A 22931-nucleotide genomic window follows, 5' to 3' on the forward strand; every position below is an offset into this window, starting at 1 on the left:
ATTTAAACATCCAATTAGGCTGTGGGTGTCATTTTGATTCTACTAGTTGTTTATCGCACTACTCCATTCAGGAATTACGATTTAAAAGTAAGATTAGCTCACAGAACATCACTAAGGATTCTGCTTGGGAGGAGGTCCATGGAGGATCTGAGTTACTGCCCTAGGTGACGCACTGGCCACAGGACCTCCCAAGTTCTGTAACCCATCCAAAAATAAAAGTTTGACACAGCAAGTATGCCAAACAAAGACCCTGTGTTATTCAGCAAAAAAAAAAAACCCCAAATATTAATGATTTCCCCTGTGTGGATGAGGGCTGGAATAACCCTACACCTGTTCCCCCCCCCACCCCCGCCGGATGCCAGCGCTCCCGTCTCTCACCTGTTTTCAGGACGCACGTTAAGGAAATAATTGCGGCTGGATTCTCCCCGGACCGGGGGATCGTCGTCCCACGAAGCGGTGTCGAGGGATGGGTAACGACCGTTCGCTGAATACGACCGGATAATCCGCTTGGAACTCATCCTGTCTTTCCTCCCCCCCTTTACAATATCGTGGATTGGAGACTCCTGCAAGTTTAAACCCTGCAATGTGAACATTTGTAACAGTTTCAAAGTTAATGCCAGCAAAAACTTTCCTAACAAAAACTTATTTCATGCCACACTTTAAAAAATAGCATTTATTACATTGTAATTGCAACAAATGAAAAGTAGCATTATTGACATTGTAATGGCAACAAATAATTGCATCAAATGAAAATTAGCATTATTGACATTGTAATGGCAACAAATAATTGCATCAAATAAAAATTAGCATTATTGACATTGTAATGGCAACAAATAATTGCATCAAATGAAAATTAGCATTATTGACATTGTAATGGCAACAAGTAATGGCATCAAATGAAAATTAGCATTATTGACATTGTAATGGCAACAAATAATGGCATCAAATGAAAATTAGCATTATTGACATTGTAATGGCAACAAATAATGGCATCAAATGAAAATGAGCATTATTGACATTGTAATGGCAACAAATAATGGCATCAAATGAAAATTAGCATTATTGACATTGTAATGGCAACAAATAATGGCATCAAATGAAAATTAGCATTATTGACATTGTAATGGCAACAAATAATGGCATCAAATGAAAATTAGCATTATTGACATTGTAATGGCAACAAATAATGGCATCAAATGAAAATTAGCATTATTGACATTGTAATGGCAACAAATAAATGCAATGAAAATTAGTATTATTGACATTGTAATGACAACAAATAATTGCAATGAAAATTAGCATTATTGACATTGTAATGACAACAAATAATTGCAATGAAAATTAGTATTATCGACATTGTAATGACAACAAATAATTGCAATGAAAATTAGTATTATCGACATTGTAATGACAACAAATAATTGCAATGAAAATTAGTATTATTGACATTGTAATGACAACAAATAATTGCAATGAAAAGTAGCATTATTGACATTGTAATGACAACAAATAATTGCATCAAATGAAAATTAGCATTATTGACATTGTAAAGTCAACAAATAATTGCATCAAATGATAATTAGCATTATTGACATTGTAATGGCAACATATAATTGCAATGAAAATTAGCATTACTGACATTGTAATGGCAACAAATAATTGCATCAAATGAAAATTAGCATTATTGACATTGTAATGGCAACAAATAATTGCAATGAAAATTAGCATTATTGACATTGTAATGACAACAAATAATTGTATCAAATGAAAATTAGCATTATTGACATTGTAATGGCAACAAATAATTGCATCAAATGAAAATTAGCATTATTGACATTGTAATAGCAACAAATAATTGCATCAAATGATAATTAGCGTTATTGACATTGTAATGGCAACAAATAATTGCATCAAATGAAAATTAGCATTATTGACATTGTAATGGCAACAAATAATTGCATCAAATGAAAATTAGCATTATTGACATCGTAATGGCAACAAATAATTGCAATGAAAATTAGCAGTATTGACATTGTAATGGCAACAAATAATTGCATCAAATGAAAATGAGCATTATTGACATTGTAATGGCAAGAAATAATTGCAATTGTAAGTGATACTGGATAAGGGATACTAGAAGGTGAGGAGTCAAGCAAGTGCTAATTAAGGATGAAGTATTATGTGTTAAATCAGGGTGAAGGAATGCTGGAATGGGAGGAAGGGTTAGGAAGGGTTATAAAAGTATAATAAACTAAGGATCTTCAAAACAGGATAGCAAGTAAATAGCTTTAGCAAGTCTTGGGGATTGATTAATGAGAAAAGAACAAAGACATGATATTTCCTGGCTAACAAGTTTGCAGGAAGGCACATAAACTGAAAAGAAGTTAGAATCCACGTGGGCAGAATTACCTAATGCTAAACCAATCCAGGAGGCAGAAGAATGTTAGGGGGAAGGTATCTCTGTACTGAAATGAAATGTATAAAAGTTGGGTCTGCCTCAGTATCTGTGTGTATTCCCAGGGTAAGGGGCATCCCCCAACTTTGCATTATTGTCATAGTATAATAAAGGTTCTTTGTTCTCAATTTTTGTCTCGAGCAAATTCTGTGAAGGTACGTCTGTTTCTCACAATTGGGGGCTCGTCCGGGATCCCACTCCCTCCACTGACAGAGCACCTGACTACAGGGGTAGGTGCACCCCGGCTGATTCAGCTGGACTCCTGGAAGACGGGTAGCTGGTCAGTGGACGAAGCGAGTGATATCCGAGAAGAGGCATTGAGAACAAACGACGGGAGGACATTGAGGAAGCGCGCTGGGAATAGCTACTGGACTCTGGTAAGAGGAATTTTATTTTCTTGCCAATATGGGAGGAGGAAGTAGCAAGGGAAAAAGTCCTGAAGTAAGAAAGGGGGATAAGATACCGAAACATAGTCCGTTAGGATTAATGTTGTCCAATTGGGGTGCGGGGATAACCCGTGAGAAGGATAAGCAGACCATGGTCAGGAATTGCTCTCAGGAATGGGTTAAGAATCCGATAAAGGGGAGTTCGGTATATTGGCCAAAGTTCGGATCCGACGAGGACTGGATGTGTCAGGCATTGAACATCTGGCTCTACCAAAATCAAGGGGATAATACCGAGAGTAGAGAATATGCCGCCTGTTGGCTTAGTGGATCGTCTGATCAGATGATTTTGAAAGAGAAGGAATTTAAAAATAAGAAGGATAAGGAATCTTCAGCTCCCGAAATAAAAGGATGGGATGTGTTACATTCCCTTCCTCCACCTTATGTTTCCCCTGTGCCGGCTCCCATCCCTTCCCCCTCTCCTACACTTTACCCTTCTTTACCTTCCCCTTCTCCTCCCCAGTTAAAGAAAGAAGGAGAAAGCAGGAGTGGTATGAGGACTCGCTCACAGAGTGCAAGATTACCGCCTCAGTTGACACGAGAGGGAGGAGACTTTGATTGTGAGGGTCATTCAGAACAGTGTGGGGCCCTTCGGGAGGAAGGGGCAGGACTCTTTGATTTGTCTCCCAGAGGGCAGGAACCTAAACATCATAGAGGAGGAGATAAGACAGTAACTAACTGGATGAGACCTTTACGGGAGGTTCCCTTGGGAGGGGATGCAGGGGGTCTAGGATTTGTGAATGTGCCTTTGACTAGTACTGAGGTACACAATTTTAAAAAGGAAAAGACCCTCAGGGATGTGCAGAACAATTAGATCAATTTCTGGGGCCTAATATATATACCTGGGATGAATTAATGTCGATCTTTAAGACCCTATTTACTTTGGATGAGCGCGGAATGATCCGTCGGGCAGGGATCAGAGTCTGGGATAGGGAACACCAAGGGGGGACCAGGGGCGATACCTGGAGAAACTAAATTTCCCCTAGTAAACCCAAATTGGGATAAAACTACTAATGATGGTCGCATGCGAATGGATGAGTTCAGGGCTAATCTAATAAGAGGAATAAAGGAGTCTGTTCCAAAAGGGCAGAACTTTAAGAAGGCATTTGAGGTTCCCCAAGGTCCCGAGGAGACCCCCCTCGGCATTTCTGACTAGATTACGTGCGGCCATACAGCAATATGCGGGGCTGGATATAGAATCCCCAGCAGGTGAACAGTTGGTATTGACAGGTTTTGTTACCAATTCAGCCCCAGATATCAGGAAGAAATTACAAAAGATAGAGGATTGGCATGAACAGGGAATATCACAGCTTTTGCAAATTGCACAAAAGGCATACGTCCAGAGGTCGGAGGAAAAACAGAAAGGAAAGGCTAAGATTTTGATGCAGGCAGTAAAGGAAGTTGTGGATGGAAAGCAAGAAAATGTTAGGAGCCGTGTGTCAGCTCCTGGATGTTGGGAGGAGCGCCGGGAGTGGGGAAATAGAGACCAGGGCAGAGGTAGAGGTAGAAGAGAATTCCGGGGACGGCGACCGATCCCGGGACCCCATGGACACCCTGGCAGGAATTGGGAGACAGGAGCATTAGTTTGCTACTATTGTAAAAAGGAGGGACACTTTAAGAGGGAATGCCCGATGCGGGCCAGGGAGACGCGATCTTATGTATTGATGGAGGCAGATCATGAATAGGGAGGTCATGGTTCTCAGTCAATACACACTGTGGGGCTGCACAGAGAACCATTGGTAAATTTAAGCGTAGGACCCCACGGTGACAATATGACTTTCCTAGTAGACTCCGGGGCAGCCCGGTCTAGTTTTTTACGACTGCCCGAGGGTGTTACTACAAAAGGGACGGTGATGATTTCGGGGGTGGGGGAAGAGATTTTGCGGTCCCTAAATTAAAGAATGTAAAGATACAAATGGGAAGAAAAATTGTAACCGAGGATATTTTATTAATTCCCCAAGCTGGGGTTTGTTTGATGGGACGGGATTTACAGGACCAATTGGCTATCGGTACCAGACCACAGGGATCAGGTATCGGGGTACAATTTTATGTGCTGACGGAGAAGGATCAGAAAATAATAAATCCTAGAGTATGGGCGAAAAAAGGAAATAGAGGAGGGTTAGATGTTCCTCCCCTGCAAGTTACTCTAAAGGACCCCGACCAGGTAGTTCGACGAAAACAGTAACCGATTCCTATGGCTGGCCGAAAGGGGCTGCAGCCAGTAATTGACCAACTAGTGAAAGAAGGTATACTCGAACCCTGTATGTCACCTTTTAATACTCCAATTTTGCCTGTCCAAAAACCAGATGGCACATACCGATTAGTACAAGATTTGAGAGAGTTAAACAAAATTATTCTTACCCGTTACCCGGTTGTACCTGACCCTTATACGTTGATGGGTAAGATTGATCCCCATAGTAAGTGGTTCAGTGTAATTGATCTCAAAGATGCCTTCTGGACCTGCCCTTTGGCAATTGATAGTAGGGACATGTTTGCATTTGAGTGGGAAAATCCTTTTACAGGACAAAAAAATCAATACCGGTGGACAGTTCTTCCCCAGGGTTTTACTGAATCACTAAATTTGTTTGGCCAAGTTTTGGAACAAGTATTAGATGAGGCCCCTTGGAGAGAAGGTTGTCAATTTCTACAATATGTTGATGATTTATTAATCACGGGGGAAATGTATGATTCAGTTAAACAATACACGGTTGATTTGTTGAATTTTCTAGGGAAGAAAGGTCTTAGAGTGAGTGAATCGAAGTTGCAATTTGTTCAATCCTTAGATGCTCTTATGTTACCTGAGGAGATAGCTGTAGTTCATGTACGAGGCCATCAAATTATTGACAGTCCTGAAGCCCAGGGGAACACACGGGCAGATGAAGTTGCTAAACAGGCTGCACTCGCAGAAATAATAAACATGCAACTGTTACTCCCTACCCCACATGAGATTCAAAAGACTCCCATCTTTTCACAGGAAGAGGAGGTTTATATGAAAGAACAGGGAATGCGTCAAACTGCAGATGGGTTATGGTGGACGGCAGAGGGACGCCAAGTCCTGAATAAGGCCTTGGCTCGTCAAATTATTGATCAGCTCCACCAGCAGACACACTGGGGAACGCAGGCACTGGTTGATGCCTTTGTACGGTCCTTTAATTGTTCTGGGATATACACCATAGTCAAACAAAGTACTCGGGGATGTCCAATTTGTCAGCGAGTAAATAAGAAAGTAATGCGCCAGGCAATGCCTGGGGGTCGCGATATAGCCGTACGCCCGTTTCAACGAATACAGATAGACTTCACAGAATTACCTAAGATAGGGGTTTATAAATATCTCCTGGTGATGGTGGATCATTTTACTCGATGGGTTGAGGCTTTCCCGACACCTAATGATCATGCTAGCACCGTTATTCGGATATTACTAGAGGTTATTATTCCACGTTACGGCATTGTTCAAACCATTGACTCAGATCGAGGTACACATTTTACCTCTCAGGTACTCCAGAGGGTGTGTAAAATCTTGGGAATAGATTGGCAGTTACACACCCCATGGCACCCCCAGAGTTCAGGTCGTGTCGAGCGGATGAATCAGACCCTGAAAAATCAACTCACTCGACTTTATGAGGAAACTGGCCTCTCCTGGATTAAATGCTTACCTTTAGCTTTAATCAGGATTCGCACAGCTCCTCGTAAGGATCTTGCTGTCTCACCATACGAGATGATGTTCGGTCTTCCCTACATGGGCTTCCACACCGATTCCCCTACCCCTGAGGCTAACGACCAATATATATCTAAATATTTACAGGGGCTTTCCACTTCTGAATGACTTAAAACAGAAGGGATTATTAGCTCAAACCCCACCCTTAGACTATCCCATTCATTCCATTAAAGCTGGTGATTGGGTATATATACAAGCGTGGCATGACCATAAACTGGAACCTATATGGAACGGCCCTTATTGTGTACTTTTGATTACAGACACTGCAGTACGAACAAAAGAAAAGGGATGGACTCACGTGCGACGTGTTAAGCGCGCTAATCCACAGATTAAAGACGTTGACAATATCACCTCTACCTGGCATGCAGTCTCACATCCTTCTGGTCTGAAAGTCACGCTCCGCCGAAAAAAGTTGTTATAATGTTATTTTTAATATTTGCGGAATTGTTTTCCTGCTGGTCCCCAATTTTTGGGAAACTACCTAACTGTACACTATGTATTAAGCCCTCCTGGAATAGGGGCAGCAGAGGTGATAGTTACTTTGAAGAATGGACAAGTTTACCTTTAGAATGCAGACAGGGCATAGGTAGGAAGTGCATTCACAGTGGGGTACCTTATTTAGTATGGTTTAATCTAGGATCCCAACATGGACCAGGGAAGCAAAACTGTCCTAGGGGAGTGGCTTGGGTCTGTATCCCGGCCTCTACAGGTATTAGAAAGACAAGTGCTAAAAATATGGTACAGAGAAGATGGTGGGAGAATTACAAGCAAGACATTAGTCAGGGCTATAAATGGAGTAGGAATAAAGGGGATATATATGCTAATGCTTGCAGACAGGCTGCTACTCACCGGTTAGGTGACAATAAGTGGGTAGATTTGAGTCAACAAACAGCTGACTTGCTGGAGTTGAAGAATTGTTGGATTTGTGGAGGCCCAACTAGAGATGGTACCTGGCCCTGGCAAGGTGAGCCTTTGGATATATGGCAACTTCTACGCTTTAATGGTACAACGAATAAAATTGAACGCCCCTCCCAAGCTTGGCATCTTGCAAATCACCCTTTGGGTGACGAATGTATCCGGAAGGATGAAGGCCGTCACTATAAGTGGGATTCAAGTTGTAAACGACTTAAGCTGCTCAAGAATACTACAACTGTTTGGCATCCCGCAACCCCTACCTGGTATTTCTCTATGAAAAGAGATTCGGATTGTGTGCTTTATGAGAGTATTAATGACACCACTGACATATGGAACTGTTCAGGTAACAATCCTTACCGGGGCATACCCTCACTTCGGCAGATTTGGAACCAGACTATCCCACATGGATATGCACCAGAGGGTTTATATTGGATTTGTGGGAATATGGCTTATACTTTTTTAGAACCTGATTGGAGCGGCACTTGTTGTATTGGAATCATTCAACCTCAATTTGTCTTACTGCCTTTGCAGGCCGACCACCACCTTTCCACCAAGCTATATATGCGCCTAATCCCACAATCTCCTCAGGATACTCGTCCAAAGAAAGAACTTAAAATTGGAAATTGGGGTGAAGACTGACCCCCTGAATGTATTATTTCATAATACGGCCCTGCTACTTGAGCTCAGGATGGATCATGGGGATATCGAACCCCCATTTATATACTAAATCGTTTGATCAGACTCCAGGCAGTTTTGGAAATGATCACAGCGACGGCCTTAGATTTATTGGCTGATGAGCAGCAACAGATACGTGCTACAGTTTATCAAAATCGACTGGCCCTCGATTATTTGTTGGCTGCTGAAGGCGGTGTCTGTGGAAAATTGAACCTTACCAATTTTGTTTGAAAATTGATGACAATGGCCAGGCAGTAAAAAATATTTCTACAGGAATTCGAAAACTTTCCCATCTCCTGGTCCAGACTTGGCATCCTTCGTCTGGTATGTGGTGGACTAAACTTTTTACCGGCGACTGGAGTTGGATACACACAGCCCTTATAGCAGCTGGGTTTTTTGTTTTAGCCCTCATAATAATTCCCTGCCCTAATGCCTTGTGTGCAGTGTTTAATTCAACGGGCCCTTCGGCAGGTCACCACAACCCAAATGATGTATACTTCCCAAACTCCGTCTGATGATGCTGAGGCCGCAGTTCATTTACTCACTCGCTGGGAAAAGGATCAAGCTTAACAGAACACTACCGAATGGGGATTTACTAAGCATAGCTAAAGAAAAAGGGTGGATTGTAAGGGATACTGGATAAAGGATACTGGAAAGTGAGGAGTCAAGCAAGTGGTAATTAAGGATGAAGTATTATGGGTTAACTTAAGGTGAAGGGATGCTGGAATGTTAGGAGTCAAGCAAGTGCTCATTAGAAATGAAGTATTATGGGTTAAATCAGGGTGAAGGGATGCTGGAATGGGAGGAAGGGTTAGGAAGGGTTATAAAAGTATAATAAAATAAGGATCTTCAAAACAGGATAGCAAGTAAATAGCTTTAGCAAGTCTTGGAGATTGATTAATGAGAAAAGAACAAAGACATGATATTTCCTGGCTAACAAGTTTGCAGGAAGGCACATAAACTGAAAAGAAGTTAGAATCCACGTGGGCGGAATTACCTAATGCTAAACCAATCCAGGAGGCAGAAGAATGTTAGGGGGAAGGTATCTCTGTACTGAAATGAAATGTATAAAAGTTGGGTCAGCCTCAGTATCTGTGTGTATTCCCAGGGTAAGGGGAAGCAACTTTGGTATTGTTGTCATAGTATAATAAAGTTCTTTGTTCTCAATTTTTGTCTGGAGCAAATTCTGTGAAGGTATGTCTGTTTCTCACACAATGAAAATGAGCATTATTGACATTGTAATGGCAACAAATAATTGCAATGAGAATGAGCATTATTGACATTGTAATGGCAACAAATAATTGCAATGAGAATGAGCATTATTGACATTGTAATGGCAACAAATAATTGCAATGAGAATGAGCATTATTGACATTGTAATGGCAACAAATAATTGCAATGAGAATGAGCATTATTGACATTGTAATGGCAACAAATAATTGCAATGAAAATGAGCATTATTGACATTGTAATGGCAACAAATAATTGCAATGAGAATGAGCATTATTGACATTGTAATGGCAACAAATAATTGCAATGAGAATGAGCATTATTGACATTGTAATGGCAACAAATAATTGCAATGAGAATGAGCATTATTGACATTGTAATGGCAACAAATAATTGCAATGAGAATGAGCATTATTGACATTGTAATGGCAACAAATAATTGCAATGAGAATGAGCATTATTGACATTGTAATGGCAACAAATAATTGCAATGAGAATGAGCATTATTGACATTGTAATGGCAACAAATAATTGCAATGAGAATGAGCATTATTGACATTGTAATGGCAACAAATAATTGCAATGAGAATGAGCATTATTGACATTGTAATGGCAACAAATAATTGCAATGAGAATGAGCATTATTGACATTGTAATGGCAACAAATAATTGCAATGAGAATGAGCATTATTGACATTGTAATGGCAACAAATAATTGCAATGAAAATGAGCATTATTGACATTGTAATGGCAACAAATAATTGCAATGAGAATGAGCATTATTGACATTGTAATGGCAACAAATAATTGCAATGAGAATGAGCATTATTGACATTGTAATGGCAACAAATAATTGCAATGAGAATGAGCATTATTGACATTGTAATGGCAACAAATAATTGCAATGAAAATGAGCATTATTGACATTGTAATGGCAACAAATAATTGCAATGAGAATGAGCATTATTGACATTGTAATGGCAACAAATAATTGCAATGAAAATGAGCATTATTGACATTGTAATGGCAACAAATAATTGCAATGAGAATGAGCATTATTGACATTGTAATGGCAACAAATAATTGCAATGAGAATGAGCATTATTGACATTGTAATGGCAACAAATAATTGCAATGAAAATGAGCATTATTGACATTGTAATGGCAACAAATAATTGCAATGAGAATGAGCATTATTGACATTGTAATGGCAACAAATAATTGCAATGAGAATGAGCATTATTGACATTGTAATGGCAACAAATAATTGCAATGAGAATGAGCATTATTGACATTGTAATGGCAACAAATAATTGCAATGAGAATGAGCATTATTGACATTGTAATGGCAACAAATAATTGCAATGAGAATGAGCATTATTGACATTGTAATGGCAACAAATAATTGCAATGAGAATGAGCATTATTGACATTGTAATGGCAACAAATAATTGCAATGAAAATGAGCATTATTGACATTGTAATGGCAACAAATAATTGCAATGAGAATGAGCATTATTGACATTGTAATGGCAACAAATAATTGCAATGAAAATGAGCATTATTGACATTGTAATGGCAACAAATAATTGCAATGAGAATGAGCATTATTGACATTGTAATGGCAACAAATAATTGCAATGAAAATGAGCATTATTGACATTGTAATGGCAACAAATAATTGCAATGAGAATGAGCATTATTGACATTGTAATGGCAACAAATAATTGCAATGAAAATGAGCATTATTGACATTGTAATGGCAACAAATAATTGCAATGAGAATGAGCATTATTGACATTGTAATGGCAACAAATAATTGCAATGAGAATGAGCATTATTGACATTGTAATGGCAACAAATAATTGCAATGAGAATGAGCATTATTGACATTGTAATGGCAACAAATAATTGCAATGAAAATGAGCATTATTGACATTGTAATGGCAACAAATAATTGCAATGAGAATGAGCATTATTGACATTGTAATGGCAACAAATAATTGCAATGAGAATGAGCATTATTGACATTGTAATGGCAACAAATAATTGCAATGAGAATGAGCATTATTGACATTGTAATGGCAACAAATAATTGCAATGAAAATGAGCATTATTGACATTGTAATGGCAACAAATAATTGCAATGAGAATGAGCATTATTGACATTGTAATGGCAACAAATAATTGCAATGAGAATGAGCATTATTGACATTGTAATGGCAACAAATAATTGCAATGAGAATGAGCATTATTGACATTGTAATGGCAACAAATAATTGCAATGAGAATGAGCATTATTGACATTGTAATGGCAACAAATAATTGCAATGAGAATGAGCATTATTGACATTGTAATGGCAACAAATAATTGCAATGAGAATGAGCATTATTGACATTGTAATGGCAACAAATAATTGCAATGAGAATGAGCATTATTGACATTGTAATGGCAACAAATAATTGCAATGAGAATGAGCATTATTGACATTGTAATGGCAACAAATAATTGCAATGAGAATGAGCATTATTGACATTGTAATGGCAACAAATAATTGCAATGAAAATGAGCATTATTGACATTGTAATGGCAACAAATAATTGCAATGAGAATGAGCATTATTGACATTGTAATGGCAACAAATAATTGCAATGAGAATGAGCATTATTGACATTGTAATGGCAACAAATAATTGCAATGAGAATGAGCATTATTGACATTGTAATGGCAACAAATAATTGCAATGAGAATGAGCATTATTGACATTGTAATGGCAACAAATAATTGCAATGAGAATGAGCATTATTGACATTGTAATGGCAACAAATAAAGTCAATCCTTTCAATGAGAATTAAACTTTAACCCTAGAACGGTGCTCATGTTGGAGTTTAAAAATAGACCAGAACCCTTTAAGGGGGATTGCATTGCAACAAATTAATTCTGCAGACACACGACTTACCGGCAGCCAAACGGTCTTTTAACGTGGACCCGACGCCAAAGTGCGAGAAGCAACGAGTGCGATACAATGGAAGCTACTTTGCGGTCACTCTTTCGCCCTCCCGGGAGATTCGTGTCCGAGTCCCTTCTCCCAGTGGCGGCGCCTGTCAATCAACCCCCCCCCCCCCCCCTCCCTCAACCCCTTCCCTTATCTATTTCAGGAACTGTGCAGTGTGCAAATGCAAGCGGCACTTTCCAGAAGATTTTATTCTGGTGTCAAAACAAATTGCACACGTGTAATCAGATGGAGGGGGGGGGAGGGTCCTGAAAAAGGATTTGGGGGTCCGGTTTGGGATGTGCAACTTTGCTTTGCCCTTGTGGGGTCTGTCCCACAAGATCCAGCCGGTCGAGTCTGGCCAGGGTCTGTCCGCATGAACTTCAGCCTGGAGCCGTCAATTAGCAGGGACGGGGCTGGAAGCGAACAATGCCAGTTCCCCTCAACGGGAACCCCCACCCCTGCAACTCGCTGGGGGAAAGGATTTCAGATTTATGATCAGAATACAGACAAGACATTGCAAACAGCCCTGAGAATCTTTTCTCCTGGGGGCCAGGCAGAATTACCACTTATTGGTGGTCTTTGAAAAATCTGTACTCAATGGACACATGAAAACATTTAATCAAACTGACTGCAACACAGAGAGGGGTCTGATGGTGGAGGGGGAGCAGCTGAACCTGGTGGTGCCACCTACACATCCTTTCCGGGTGGCAGCAGTGGGCACAAAGTCCGGCCGGGGGGCTGTGGATCCTGTGTTCCCCGCGGGTGTCCTCAGTGGTGGGGAGGGTCTTTGCCTGCGATGTCCTGGCCTTTTTGGAGGGATTGAGGCCCGGGGGTAGTTGGTGTCCCCGTACCAGGCCGTGATGCAGCCGGTCAGCGCACTTTCCGCCACACCTTCTGTGGAAACTTGCCGGGTTTTTCCGATGTCGCACCAAACCTCCTGAGGACGTCGGGGTGCTGACGTGCCTTCTTCACGATGCCATTGACTCTGGGGTCAGAGTTGGATGGTAGAGTGAGCAAGCTGCTGGCTTACAGATCGTGGCGGTCGACACAACACACTTTGTAATGTATCGTCTCCTCTTGTAGTTGAGGGGTATTGGTTTCTTCTGTACTTCTCTCCCACCAACCACATAAAACAAAATTATGATTTCAGTCCCTTTAAATGTCCTGTGCGCCCCCCCCCCCCACCGATGAGAATGGCTGCGCTGGAGGTATTAGCATCAACCTCTCCAGTTTCTGCTAGCCCACTCCCCATTCTCCCTCTCTTCCCCATCCTTCTATGTTCTTCCCTCCAGCTCTCCTCCCCCTCCCCTTTCCATTCACAGGGCCATCCCTCCTCTCCCCCCCCCCATTTGCTGCTGTCCCCTCCCTCACTCATCCACCTATTGCCTCCTGCCTGCGGGACTGTGCTCCTCCCCCCCCCGACACCATTTCATTCGGGCACCTGCTGACATTTTTCCCATATCTTGATGAAGAGCTTGAAGCCCAAAATGTTGGTAATCTCTCTTGATCTTGCTATATCAAGTACACTGAGTTTCTCCAGCGTCATGTGTTTTTACTTCCTTCATGGTATCTGCAGACTTTCGTGTCTTCCTCTTCTCTAGAGGAACATCGAGTAGCACCATTGGGAGAAAAAGAACGACCAACATTTCAGGTCAGAACCCTTCATCACGACAGCTCCGCTTCCTGTAAATCCACTCCTTCCCCTACATCCACAGTGCATTACAGAATTCAGATAAACTGAGCATAATACTCAATGGTTAAACAGGAGGATCTACAGACGCTGTGATTGTCGCGCAATGCACAAAAGTGCCAGAGACCCTCAGCAGATCGCTGTATAATACTCAACAGGTCGGGCAGCAGCTCAGGAGGGAGAACCCGAGGAAAGATTTCTTTGGAATTAGGGAAGCTGAAGCCCCCTTTCACGTTTGCCAGTGATCCCAGGAATCGAACGCCAATTGGCCTTTAAAGTGGTAAGTGCGAAAGCAAAATCTGCTCAATGTCGGATGACGTCATCTCTCGCCGGGGTTCGTCAGGATCAACACCTAGTACAATCACAGGTGTCTGCAAACGCCAGCGTTGAGATCAGGCAGCAACATCACAGGCCCTTCCTATTAAAGGTAGAACAGAGCAAATGCCCGGGGATCGACCCTTGCAAGTATGAAAGCGTTCAGTTTTAGGAGTGGTCTAGTGTGAAAGGCCAAACCTTCCATTCCTATCCCAGGGACACTGAACGGCCGATTTACTGGGATGCAAGGGTGAAAGGGGCTTAGTCTAGTTCAGAAAATTTTTGGAAAAGGAAAGGTATTCAATCTGTATTTAATAATCTATATAATCTTCATATTGTATTAGACCCTGATATATTTTTATTAGGGAATATGCAACCGTTGATTGATTTAGAATTAGATAATTACCAGATCTCTTATTTACTTAGCGCTGGCAGTGGCCAAGAAATGTATAGCAATTACTTGGAAGAATAGAAATGTATTGTCTTTAGATAGGTGGTATTCAGAAATGAAGTTTTGTTTGGTTATGGAAAGAATATCTTTTTCTATACAAGATAAGATGTCTTTTTACAAGTTAAAGTGGACCCCATTTATTGATAATATACAATTTAAATAAGTTTGAATTCATCATTTTTTTTCTTTTTAAAAAAACTTTTTTTATTATATATTTTTTCTATATGGTTTCTTGTTTTTCTTTCTTTTTTTCATTTTTTTTATTAGTTGTTTTTTTTTGTTTAAGTTCTTTTTGTTTTTGTTTTTTCATATATATTCTTATATAATAAAAATTTTTTGGATTAATAATTAATACTTAATATTTTTTTTGTTTTTTTATATATATCGATCTTTTTTTTAAGATATATTTTTTTTTATTATACTAATAGTATTAATTCTTCACTCTTTATCGTGGGGGTGGGGAGGGGGGGTTTAGGGGTTAAAAATAGTTTTTTTTTAGTCTTAGTTTTTAGTTGTTAGGGGGAGATGCCGAGATTGGTACTGTATTAACTATGTTACTTTGTACTTGTATTACTTTATTTTGTTTTTTTTTCTGTACGTGAATTACTTACTTTCTTCATATGTTAAAATTAATAAATAAAGTTTCGAAAAAAAAAAGAAAATTTTTGGAAAAATTATTTTCAAATTTTCTCAGTCATTTTTAGAGTTAAACTGGAACCGTGCCCTTTTTATTGCTCTCTTTGGTTTTTCTTCAGAAGAAGAAACATCATTGTCTTCATCTCAGAAGCCAATTTTAGCTTTTACCTCATTGATGGCCAGACAGACAACCTTGATGAAATGGAAAGGCAGCGCTCCACCTACTCATACCCAATAATTACAGAAGGACACGTCTTTCCTAAGTTTAGAAAAAAATCAGACATAATGTTAACGAAGTGAAGGTGAATTTGTAAAAGATGTGGGGGCCCATTCATGGGCTAGTACCGTAATTTAACGAATTACTGGGTTTGATTGCTTCTGACATTCTGCTTTCCGAATGTCGTCCTTCTTTTCCTATGTATATTAGATATGAACGTTAACCTTGTTTAGAAGGAGGAGTTTAAATAATAGGAGGGGGTCCATTTTGTGTTTTTTTTAAATATTGATAGAAGAAGTTTGATTGGGAAGGGTGCACACAATTGGTTCCCCCCCCCCCCCCATTGACGTTATCTCCCAGGATCGTTGTCTGAAGAAGGCATGCAAAATCACTGAGGACCCCCCTTCCACACCCTGCACGCAGCATTTTTCAGCTGCTCCCATCAGGGAAGAGATAGAGGGGTATCAGAGCCAGCGCCAGCAGGCTGAGGAACAGCTTCTTCCCACGGATGCTGAACGACCGAAGGAACTGCTCACACTAACCATCGGAGACTCTCATCTTCATGAAGCAAAATCTATTTATTTCTTTATTTTCAGATCTGTATACTTGTCCTACAGGCGTATTGTTTCTCTGTATGCTTGTAATGTCTGGTTGTGCGTCTGCATGTCTCGCACCGAGGACCAGAGGACGCTGTTTCGTTGGGTTGTACTTGTACAGATAATAAACGTGAACTTAAACAGACAGCAGATCAAGTTACTGTCCAGTGTAGACACTGACTGCTACTTCAGAGAGGTGTGAAGGATTGAATTTAAGAGCAGGGAGGTTATGCTACAACTGTACAAGTTGCTGGTGAGCCCGGATCTGGAGGCCTGAGTGCGGTTCTGGTTTCCTGACTTGAGGAAGGCTGGAGGCAGTGCAGAGGAGTTTCATCAGGTTAATTCCCGACATGAGGGGGTTTAGAGATTGTGTCTTCTGGCACTCTACTCGCTGGAACTTAGAAGAATGACAGGGGATCTTATAGAAACATATATAATTAAGAAAGGCAGGGATAAGATAGAGGGAGGTAAGTTGTTCCCATGAGAGAGACCAGAACTCGGGGACACAGCCTCAAGGTTCAGGATAGTAGATTCAGGACAGAGATGAGGAGGAACCGCTTTTTCCAGAGGGAAGTGAATCTATGGAATTCACTGCCCATGGAAGCAGTGGAGGCGAACTCAGTAAATAAATTGAAGACAAGGTTGGATAGATTTTTACATAGTAGAGGAATTAAGGGACATGGGCAGGTAGGTGGAGACGAGCCGATCGTCAGATTGAATGGCGGAGCAGGCTCGATGGGCCAGACAGCCGACTCCCGCTCCTCTTTCTTACACATGCTCTTATGTGAATACACGGCAAGAAGCTGTGACCACTTCTGAAGGGCAGTAGAGGCGCACACTGACATGTGGGCTGTGAAGTGAACATACTGATTTCAAGGTGGAGCAGTAACTTCCCCAGCCACTTATGCATACAGGCACACACACCAACTCCTTTTGCTGAGTTGCATCAATCCCTCAATCAGGAAGGATAGAGGCTCTCCAGTCAGTCACCCAGTCTGTGGACAATATCTCGATCTCCTGCTCACTCCCACTGTCAATTCTGTCGATGGATGAGCAACAGCACCCAGTGTGAATTGGCCTGGGGCCAGGGAATAGCAAGGCCGCTGTCCGACTGATCCCACGCCCTCCTCACCTTAAGGGGAATCTGGATTGGAGAAACTGGAGCATCCAACCAGAACTGGGCAGGGAAGGTGAAACTGAAAATGGGAGCATGGGTGCACCGATTCCTTGCTATCACAGGTGCAAAAAAAAATACTCGTGGTATTAATATGTAGGAGCAGAATTCAACTATTCGGCCCATGGTGATGCACTGTAGACACAAAACTCGAGAAAGGCTATACAACAGGCTTTATTCAGTTAAAAGTCTCTGTTACAGTGGTAGCCGTACTGGTGGCTCCTGAGTGACTGGCTCGGGAGGGACCGGCTCAGGATTATATCCTGGCCGGTTGATTGACAGCTGGCCGGGTGGAGTTAGGTCTATTCAGGTCGACTGATTGACAGCCGGCCAGGTGTGGTCTGTCCTCCGGTGCTCTTCCTGCAGGTACTCAGTTGGCAAACTTCCCACAGATTCATCGGCCACTGCTTGTACGTGATGTAGTGTGGCCCCATTCCCAACTCTGTGCTAATACACGGAGGCATCTTTCATTTCAACTAGTCTTCCAAAATGGATTGTATCTGCAGAGATGTGATGTGCAGGGGAAAAGGGGGAAAATATATCTGATACTTACCCTAATGGCCACCTCTGTTTTAAACTATATGTAGATACTGGGTATGTAAACACCATTGGACTGTGTCCATGTCACCATTCCCTGTGTGCAGAAAAACAGATTTGACTGGAAGTTCATCAAAGAGTCGTTCCCTGAGCAGGTTATCAAAGAATGCAACTTCTCTGGAACTATCAAACAAGACCTCATCTGGTTGACGGTCCTTCATGAAAAGTCAAAGCCTCTTTCCCATGGCACACTGTCCTGGAAGTGGCTGTGGTGCGGGCGAGAGGGCCACCTGCCTCCATCTGGACTGTGTTTTGGTCGAGAAAGTCTGAGAAGGGATGGTCAAGTTCAACCAAAGCAACTACATGACCCCCTGCTCCGCAAGACATTCCCTGGACCCATGTGGAGGCACATTGGTGTCGGAAGTTCACTTTCTGTATATATTGCATGCAATAATCAAATTTTAGGGTACAATTTAGGGGTTGACCATTACATCATACTACCTTTGACCACAATAAGTACCTGCATCAATCGGGGCATTAGGCAGCTGGCTGGGCCATGAGCGGCAAGACCGAGTTTGGGGCATTGGGAGCTTGGATGGGCGTGCAGCCAGGTAAGGCAAGAGTCCGCGGTGGGCGCATCAGGAGCTCGGATGGGTATGCGGTGGGGGCCTAGGTGAGAGTCAGCGATCGGGGTGTCGGGAGCTCGGATGGGTGGCTGACTTTTACACGGTATCGACTATTACACGGATATGTCTGGTACTCTGTGAGAGACACGCTTTGGTCTGCCCCAGACCTGCTGGAAACATATCCTTAGGGCTCCAACCCAAGAAGCCAACAATTCCATTTCCCCCACAGCTGCTGCCCAACTTACTGATTCCCGGCAGCAGCCAGGTTTATTTGTCTGTTCGTAAGTGAGTGCCGCCGACTGGCACATTCCAGACTGCTGGAGTACCTACTGAGATGTGATGATACGCTGTGGTACATCACTCGGCCAACATGTGGCCTAGAGACACGGCACCCGGCCTAATGACATCCAACCACCAGGTGGGCCCAGAGGGCCCAAGGTATAAAGCCGAGGTCCCAACATGTGCTCTCTCTCTCTCTCCCGGGACCACTGTGAGCACAGCTAGCAGCCAACCAGATCTTTATGTGAGTGGAATAAAGCTGTGTTGCCCCAAACAGTATTGTGTTTGTGTTTTCCTTTGGTGCAGCCTGCCACATGAGGGACACTCAGTTCAGCTGGTTCAATCCTGACACCCGGTGCTGTCAAGGGTCCTGCCACTACTGGGCACTAAGTGGCTGGGCCCTGTGAAAGATTCACTCAAATTTGTCCCCATTGGAGTATATGAGAATAAGAAATCGATATTCTGTTGACATGCAGTAAAAGTCCAAAAATCCAGATGCCAGAAATCCAGATCACTCGAGAATCCGGACTTCTCGAAAACTCGGCTTTTGAATGCGTGTGTTTAAGCACCACGGATGACCACATGGAAATGTAAGAAACATATTGATTTGGTACTTTGTATTTTGTATGAAAAAATGTTTCGTGAGTAAACTATTAAAATGTACCTGTTTATTTGCCTTAAAAGTACTGTCCGAGAATCTGGAAAATCCAAAAATCCCTGAGCAGTCTGGATTTTAGGACTTTTCCTGTTTTGCAAAGAGTGTAAGGAAACTGTATGGTCAATGAAGCCCATGGAGAGGAATTGCCAGGAGTGGTGGGAAAGGCTGGTACAATAGGGGCTCTTCAATAAGCTCATGGATGTAAGGAAAATAGAGGGTTATGGATGTGAGGGAGGGAAGGGCTGGATTGTTGTGGAGTCAGTTTCCATAGGTTGTGAGTTGAAGTCAAGTTTATCGTCATCTGATGGCACAAGTACAACCCGGCTAAACAGCGTTCTCCGGTCCTCGGTGCAAAACACGTCGACACACACCCAGATATAACGCACATACAGACAAACAATAAATAAATAGAAATAAATAAACAAGCATTGTTTCATGAATATGAGGGTCTCAGAGGGTCAGTGTGAGCAGTTGCTTTGGTTGTTCAGGGTCCTCACTGCCCATGGAGAGAAGCTGTTCCTCAGCCTGGTGGTTCTGGCTCCGATACTCCCGTATCAGATTGGAGTAGCTGGAAGATGCTGTGGGCGGGGTGGTAAGGGTCCCTTAATGCTTTTGCACCCCCTCTTCAGACAGTGATCCTGGTAGATCACGTCGGTGGGGGAGAAGGGAGACCCCAGTGATCGTCTCTGCTACTCTTATGGTCCTGTGGATTGGCCTCCGATCATTGTGTTGCAGCCGGCCAGGACGCTCTTGATTGAATTGCTGTAGAAGGTTGACATGATGGTGGTCGGTGGCCTTGCCCACTTCAGTCTTCTCTGGAAGTGCAGTCGCTGTTGCGCCCTCCTGTCAAGTGAGGAGATGGTGAGGGTCCACGTTAGGCCAGTGATATTCTGTGTTCTACATTTTGGGGAGAGACTATATGACGGAGATGGAGGAATTTCAAGAAAGGAATGGAATACTGACAGGGGGCAGGGTCTGAAGTTAGCTGTGGAAAATGGCAGATTGTAGAAGCATCTGAGGAAGGTTTATCTCCCAAGATGGAGACAGAGAGCTTGAGAAAGGAGAGGGTTGCTAGAGATGGACCAAGCGAAATTTAGGGTCAGGGTGGAAGTTGACAGCAAAGTGGATCAGGTTGACAAACTCAATCATGGGGATTTATATATATGTGACGGAGATGAAGCGATTATGAGGAAGGAATGCTATCCTTACAGAAATACTCAGATGGCGATTGCCACAAGAGGGAGGCACAGGGGCATGGCTGGTCGAACTGGTGCCTCACAGGTTCAGTGACACTGGTTCAATCCTGACACCCGGTGCTGCCTGTGTGGAGTTTGTGCTTCTCCTGGATGCTTGGTTTTCTCCCAATCCCGAAAAATAATTGGTAAGTGGCGGGGTGGGTGCAACGCTGTTACGGCTCCGGTGGTCGGGGTTCAAAGTCGGCGCTCTCTGTAAGGAGTGCGTACATTCCTCCGGGTGTTCCAGTTTCCTCCCACCCTTCAAAATGCACTGGGGGTGTTGTAGTTCAATTGGGTGTAACTGGGTGGTACGAGCTTGTGGGCCAGAAGGACCTGTTGTGCTGTATGTCTAAATATAAACTAAATTGCTCCTGGGATGTGAGAGAGTTGTAAAACCTTGGAGTTAACGGGAATGTGGGGAAATGAAATGGAATGGCGTAAATGGGTGGGAGGCTGCTTCCGTGCTGCAGACTCCATGTCTCAATTACCCCTTTTACCCATTTAATTGGCATGTGAACAACCCGTGTTTAAAGCCAGGTTGGATCAGGTCATAAACCAAGAAAAACCAGGCCAGTGCGACCTTTTACACAGGGACCCGGCATCCCAGTGCCGCATTACAGCATCGGCGTCCCAGGGAGATGGGTATGCCTTTTACACAGGGGCCTATGCGAAACACATCAGTTCTGATACTACCTACCTTGGAGGGTAAGTACCGGGATGAAAATGACCCCCCACCCCCCCCATCCCAGTGTCATCGTGATCACACAGGTAAGTGAAGCAGTTAAAAGGCGGATCATTACTGACTTTCAAGGGCAGTATAAAAGGGCCTTGCCTGCAGCTCCAATCCAATGAAGCTGTTATAGATACTGTACAATGGGTACAATGCTGGGACCCTCAGCCCAGAAACTCCCTGGTCTGAAGCTGTGCTGAGGAGATATTGATGTCACATCAGGGAAGGTGTCTCTTCCTAAGAGCCTCTGAACCAAGGTTGTCTCTGCCTGCTCAGGTGGATATTGGATACATCTTCGCACTACCTAAAGATGGACATAAATGTCCTGGCCAGAAATACTCACTCAGCCCACAACAGATCACACTGGACCACAAAGATTTTGTTTCCTGAACACTTTTGAGTGTACTTTATGGATTTTGGGCAGCTGATCACGAAAATCACCTGAAAATTTTCCTATCATGTACTGCTTTTTAGATCTAACCTATTCCTGTCAGATTTTAAGTCTACTTCAAGCATACAAAACCACAAAGTTCAACGTGTCATTGAAAATTCATTTTCTGCATTCGCACTTGGACTCCTTCCCTGCTGACCTTGGAACTCTTCAATTCTGTGCCCCACTCCAAGCTGTCAAGTCTGTCCATGGCCTTGTGCACTATTCCACCAAGACCACCCTTAAATTGGAGGAGCAACCCCCCACTCCCCACCCGGACGACTTCTCCCGTTTCCACCAGCCTACTCCCTGTTCCCCCTCCCTTCCTCATCCTTTCCTCCAACTCTCCACCCCCTTCCCTCTCCACTCCCAGAGCCATTCCCCCCTCCCCCCTGCTTGCTGGTGTGCCCTCCCTCCCTTATCCCTGCCTTTGGGGCCATGCGGCTCCTGCTTCCCCTCCCACCTGCTTGAAGGGCTCAAGCCCAAAACGTTGGTTATGACTCTTTTTCTTTGCTACGTTTGACCTGCTGAGTATCTCCAGAATTGTGTTTTTACTTCAACCATGGTGTCTACAGACTTTTGTGTTTTACTTCAGTCAGCGACGAACATGGTGAAAGACATGGTGACCATGGAAAAGTGGTATCAGGGCAGCTGGAATCCATTGTTGGACACTGACATGAGGGGCATCAGATGCTGAGTTCAAATGAAAATCAGCAGTCAGTTGAACAAACGCAATGTGCCAGCGTCATTGTGCGATTAAACATGTTAAATTCAATAAAAGTTAATCTAATGTTTCTCCAAATTCCTACATGATACAGCAAATCTGAAATTATCTATGTTTTCAGCTTGAGTTGTCTATCATAATCCCCAAATTTTTTCAGGAAGCCAACCTTTTGGATCGAAACTGGCTAGTGTACACTTGACAATT

At 42.6% G+C, this 22931-nt stretch overlaps 1 protein-coding gene across 1 annotated transcript in view; it reads right to left on the minus strand.

Annotated features, from left to right (window-relative positions):
• Positions 1 to 22931, minus strand: part of alpk3a (alpha-kinase 3a) — a 115546-nt gene that overhangs the window by 71283 nt on the left and 21332 nt on the right. The window contains exons 2-3 of the mRNA XM_069902250.1: positions 18062 to 18142; positions 379 to 578 (exon numbers count right to left, since the gene is read on the minus strand). Coding sequence (XP_069758351.1) covers positions 379 to 518 — 140 coding nt within the window. The 5' untranslated portion in view covers positions 519 to 578; positions 18062 to 18142. The remainder of the gene's footprint in view (positions 1 to 378; positions 579 to 18061; positions 18143 to 22931) is intronic.

The sequence above is a fragment of the Narcine bancroftii genome, chromosome 11 (genome assembly GCF_036971445.1).
Source record: "Narcine bancroftii isolate sNarBan1 chromosome 11, sNarBan1.hap1, whole genome shotgun sequence".
Lineage (NCBI taxonomy): Eukaryota > Metazoa > Chordata > Chondrichthyes > Torpediniformes > Narcinidae > Narcine > Narcine bancroftii.